This window comes from Diorhabda sublineata, unplaced genomic scaffold (assembly GCF_026230105.1).
Source record: "Diorhabda sublineata isolate icDioSubl1.1 unplaced genomic scaffold, icDioSubl1.1 Dsub_13, whole genome shotgun sequence".
Lineage (NCBI taxonomy): Eukaryota > Metazoa > Arthropoda > Insecta > Coleoptera > Chrysomelidae > Diorhabda > Diorhabda sublineata.
Window position 1 is genome coordinate 552113 of NW_026614056.1, and position 4364 is coordinate 556476.

Sequence of the window (4364 nt, forward strand, 5' to 3'; positions counted from 1 at the left end):
TGTTCAAGGTCTTGTATATTTTTTGTAAGTTTTGTTGTGATTTTTGTGTTAGTGTTCATGTGTTGTAGTGAGTACATTGCGTTCTTTGAGTCTGTATGTATTATTTATATCAATGTTTATAAGTTAAGTGGGTAGGGACACGTTACCGAGGTTTGTGACACTGCATCCATCACCGTGGTGATATTACGCAGTGCCACGGCCCACCTACCTTGCGGCATAAGGCTAGTTTCCGCCCAGAATCCACCGAGACCACTGTCAAGAGAACCCATCCCATCTCCTCTACTCCTAAAAATGAGCGGGGAAGAAGATCCCAAATTTCTTTTTCTTTGTCCTATTTTAGAATTTACATACGATACTTAAAGCTAAATAACTTATTTCTAAATATAACAATATACTATTTTTAAACTTATATACTTTCGTTAGTCTAGTCTTTTCTGTCTTTTGTCTATATTTTGGTCTGTTTTTGTCGTGTGTCCAGGCAGGTCCCGATAGTTCGTTCTTCGCAATCTGTAGTCTGGGAATAGAATTTTTTTTTTTTTTTTGTTTTGTTGTCATACTGCTTTATTCAATTTGTTTCGTCGTCATGAATGGTCTGTTGCGCCCACTCGTTCAGCCATACGGCGATCGTCTCGTTGTGTATGTCTATGTCTGTTGGCGGGTATTGAATGTCAAGTGTCCTGAGTCTTGTTGTGAGTAGGGTTCTGGCTTGCAGTCTGTCGTGTTCTGTGCAGTCATTTCTTACATGTTGTATAGTCTCCGGAGTCTGGCAGTGTGTGCAGTTACCGTCTGTTTCTCGTAAGTTGAAACGCTCGTAATATGTTTGGATATGTCCGTGTCCGGTAAGTGCTTGTATTGTTTTCCAGTTCAGGTCTGCGTACTTATGTTTTGTGTGTTTTATCCACTCATAGGTTTTGCGTCCTGTTGTTTCGTTGTCCCATAGCTGTTGCCAATGTCTCATTGCAAGGGTATGTCGTTCTTGTTTGTACATGTTTTTGGTGAAAAGTTTAGTTGTCTGTTCCGGTTGTTCGTGCGCCTCTTTCGCTAACCTATCTGCTATTTGCATTCCGTGACGTTGTCTGTTTGTGTATTGTATCGTAATCGTTTTTCCCGTTTGTTCAAGGTCTTGTATATTTTTTGTCAGTTTTGCTGTGATTTTTGTGTTAGTATTCATGTGTTGTAGTGTGTATATTGCGTTCTTTGAGTCTGTATGTATTGTTACTTCCGTCGATGGTGTATTTTGCGCTAGTTCGAGTAGTATTGTTGTTCCCATGTATATAGCGTACATCTCGAGCGTGTTGATGTCGCATGTAGTGGTTACCTTTATTTTATAATATTTTTGTATGGTGTTTTTTATGTAGATTCCTATGGTTGAACTCTCGTCTTTTTTGCTAGCGTCAGTGTAGATGTGCAGTTGTGAAGTTTGTTCTTCTTGTGTCTCGTCTGTTAAACGTAGGTGTAGTGGTCTTCTGGTCGGATGTGGTTTGTCAGTTGTGTAGGTATGAAGCGTGTTTAGTAGCGGTTTTCGTCTGATGTACGTTTCCCATCTCGCCCCGGCGTCCGCCTGTAGGGGGGTTACCCCCGCAAGCACATGCAAGGCCGAGGTGGGTGTTGTCCTGTATGCTTTTGTTATAGCTAGTAAGTAAGGTCTTTCTGTTGCTCTTAGTTGTCTAATTATTCTGGAGTCTTTGTATCTATGTCCCCATATTTCTGAGGCGTAAAGTACCATAGGTTTTATTGCGTGTTCGTATATGTGTCGAAGTATTAACGGTTTTCGTCCCCATTTTCTTCCCGTGACTGCTATCAGTTTACTCGCTATGTCAGAGGTTTTTTTTCTAACTTTTTTGATGTGGTCCAAGAATAGCAGTCCTGTGTCAATTGTCAGTCCTAAATATTCTATGTTGTCTTTAATTTGTACTGTATGTCCGTCCATTTTTAGTCTCGGTTGTCTCGTTGTTTTGTAGGGTATGAACATAATTTCTGTCTTCTCTTTGTTGTAAGTCAGTTTTTGGTTTTCAGCCCATTTTGTGCAAGCGGCCCAGATGCTCCTCCATTTCCGCTCTAGAACGTTTAGTGAGGTTCCCGTCAGTAGGATTATTTGGTCGTCCGCAAAGGCTTGAATCATGTCGTCTATGTCTAGTCCTCCTGTCTCGTCTAAGTACCTGAACCAGTCCTCCATAATTAGATTCCAGAGAGCCGGTCCGAGGCTGGAGCCTTGTGGGCATCCTCTGTGTGTGTCGGTCTCTATGTTTTCGGTTCGTATGTGTCTGTGCTTAAGGAAGTCGGTGCATAGTTTAGCGATGTTTCGTGGTATATTTTTTTGTCTTAGTATGTCTACCACTTGTGGTGTCCAGGCTGTGTTAAACGCGTTGCTCATGTCTAATGTTATGACCAACGTATGTATTTTGTGGTCTTTGTTGTGTCTTATTTTTGTGATTATTTTGTCAATGGCTTCTGTGGTTGTCCGTCCCTCTCTGAAACCGTATTGCCTCTCGTCAATATTGTTTGTCTGTTCTAGGTAGTAAGTTAGTCTTTTTGCTGTCATTTTGTCGAGAATTTTCCCTAGTGTTGGTAGCAGGCAGATTGGTCTTTTGGAGCCGTTCTTTTTTGGTAACCACACCATGTCTGCGGTCTTCCAAATGTTAGGAAAGTGTCCTTCTTGTAGGCATGCGTTATATAGTGATGTTAGTTCTTTGACGTTGTATTCGTTTGTTATGTTTATTATTTCTTTTGGTATATTGTCATTTGATGTCGCTTTTTTGTTTTTCATTATTGCTACTGTCCACTGTACCTCTTGTTCTGTAAAGATCGGGTCTTCGGGTGTCGTAAAGTCTCTGGTCATATTTTTTCTTTTTTCGGTTTGTAGTGGGGTGTCGTTTTGTATGTCGTCTGGGGGGAAGTACATTTCGTGTAAAGTCATTATTGTCTCCTCTCTTGTAGTTATCCACGTTCCGTCCTGTTTTTCTATCGTTTTGAGTGAGTAGTCGGTTGTGGTCCCTGCTCTTAGTATTCTATATGCTGTTTCCCATGGATTATCCGGGTCATTGTCGGTGAGAAATTGGCGTAGTGAGTTTATTTTATTTCTTTTTATCTCTTTTTTGTATATTCTTCTTTGTTCTCTGTATAAGTTTAGTTTAGTTGCTCTTTCTATTGTGTTTTGTTCTTGTTGATATTGTTTTCGTTTCTTGTTCGTTTTCTGTCTTAGTCTGGTCAGCTCTTGGGTCCACCATATTTGAGTTTTTTTTCTTTTTTTCCTTTTTCCTTTTTTTAGCCCGTTTTCCATGATTTTAACGTAGTTGTTTTGGTATTTTTGCGCTGTACTTTCTACGTCGTAGAGCAGGGTCCAGTCAAGATTATCCGTGATTCTTTTAATTTTCTCGTTATCTGTGTTGTTAAAGTCATATTTTGTCTTATTTGTTTTTTGTCGATCATATCTCATGTTTTGTCTTATGTTGTATGTTATATATGCGTGGTCGCTGAGTGTCTCCTCGTTATGTACGATCCAGTCCGTTAAGGTTATTTCCTTTGTAATAGTCAAGTCTACCCAGCTTTTCCCTCTGTTGCTAATAAATGTCGGTGGGCTGTCATGTGTGTTATTTATAAAGTAAGTTCTCGAAGTTATCCAGTCCACTATGTCCTCTCCTCTGTCGTCATTTATGTCTCCTCCCCATCCGGTGTTTTTGGCGTTGAAGTCTCCTGCCAGTATAAAGGGGTTTTTTATTTCCTCTATTTTCCTTCTGTGTCTATCTAGTCTTTTATTTCTATTGCCCCCTGGCTCGTCGTATATATTGATGATGTGTATTGTTGTGTCTTGTAATTGTATTTGGATGGTTGTGGTATTCTCGTCAGTCATAGAGGTGATCGTAATCGGTTTGTACACGGCCTTTGTGATTGTACATGTTTTGCTATGTTTATTGTGACTCGTTATTATGTAGTTAGGAGGTGGCTTTATGTCGTGGAATGGCTCTTGTATTAGGATTATGTCGATGTCTTGTTCGTTACATGTTTGTAGCAGCTGGTCTGTCGCTCTTTTACCCTTTCCGCTATTATGCTGTAAAAATTTTATTGTCATCTATGTTGTTGTGTGTTTTGTGTTTGTGAGTTTCTAGTTTGTCTTTTGTTTTGTGTGTGTGTGTGTGTGTGTTTTAGTAGTTAATGTTGCGTCTTGTCTCGTTCAGTTTTTTTATGTATATTGGGCAGTTTCTGTCTCTTGCTTCGTGTCTTGTTTGTGGTAATCTAAGCAGTCTGCAATTGTGGCAATTAACGTCTGTCGTTGTACATGTTTTTGGGTCGTGTGCGTCTCCGCACCGGTAACAGGTGTATTTTTGGTCAGTGCAGTATTTGGCCGAGTGTCCGTATCTGCTGCA

General features: G+C 40.1%; 2 protein-coding genes across 2 annotated transcripts; both read right to left on the bottom strand.

Annotated features, from left to right (window-relative positions):
- Window positions 1-565: 565 nt before the first annotated feature.
- Window positions 566-2542, bottom strand: LOC130452033 (uncharacterized). The gene has a single exon (XM_056791385.1). It carries the CDS (start codon window positions 2540-2542, stop codon window positions 566-568), a length of 1977 nt encoding a protein of 658 aa, XP_056647363.1.
- A 17-nt stretch (window positions 2543-2559) lies between these two features.
- LOC130452034 (uncharacterized) lies at window positions 2560-4069 on the bottom strand. The gene is made up of 2 exons (XM_056791386.1): window positions 2789-4069; window positions 2560-2652 (listed from the first exon to the last, which is right to left on the bottom strand). Exons 1-2 carry the CDS (start codon window positions 4067-4069, stop codon window positions 2560-2562), a joined length of 1374 nt encoding a protein of 457 aa, XP_056647364.1.
- Window positions 4070-4364: the final 295 nt, after the last annotated feature.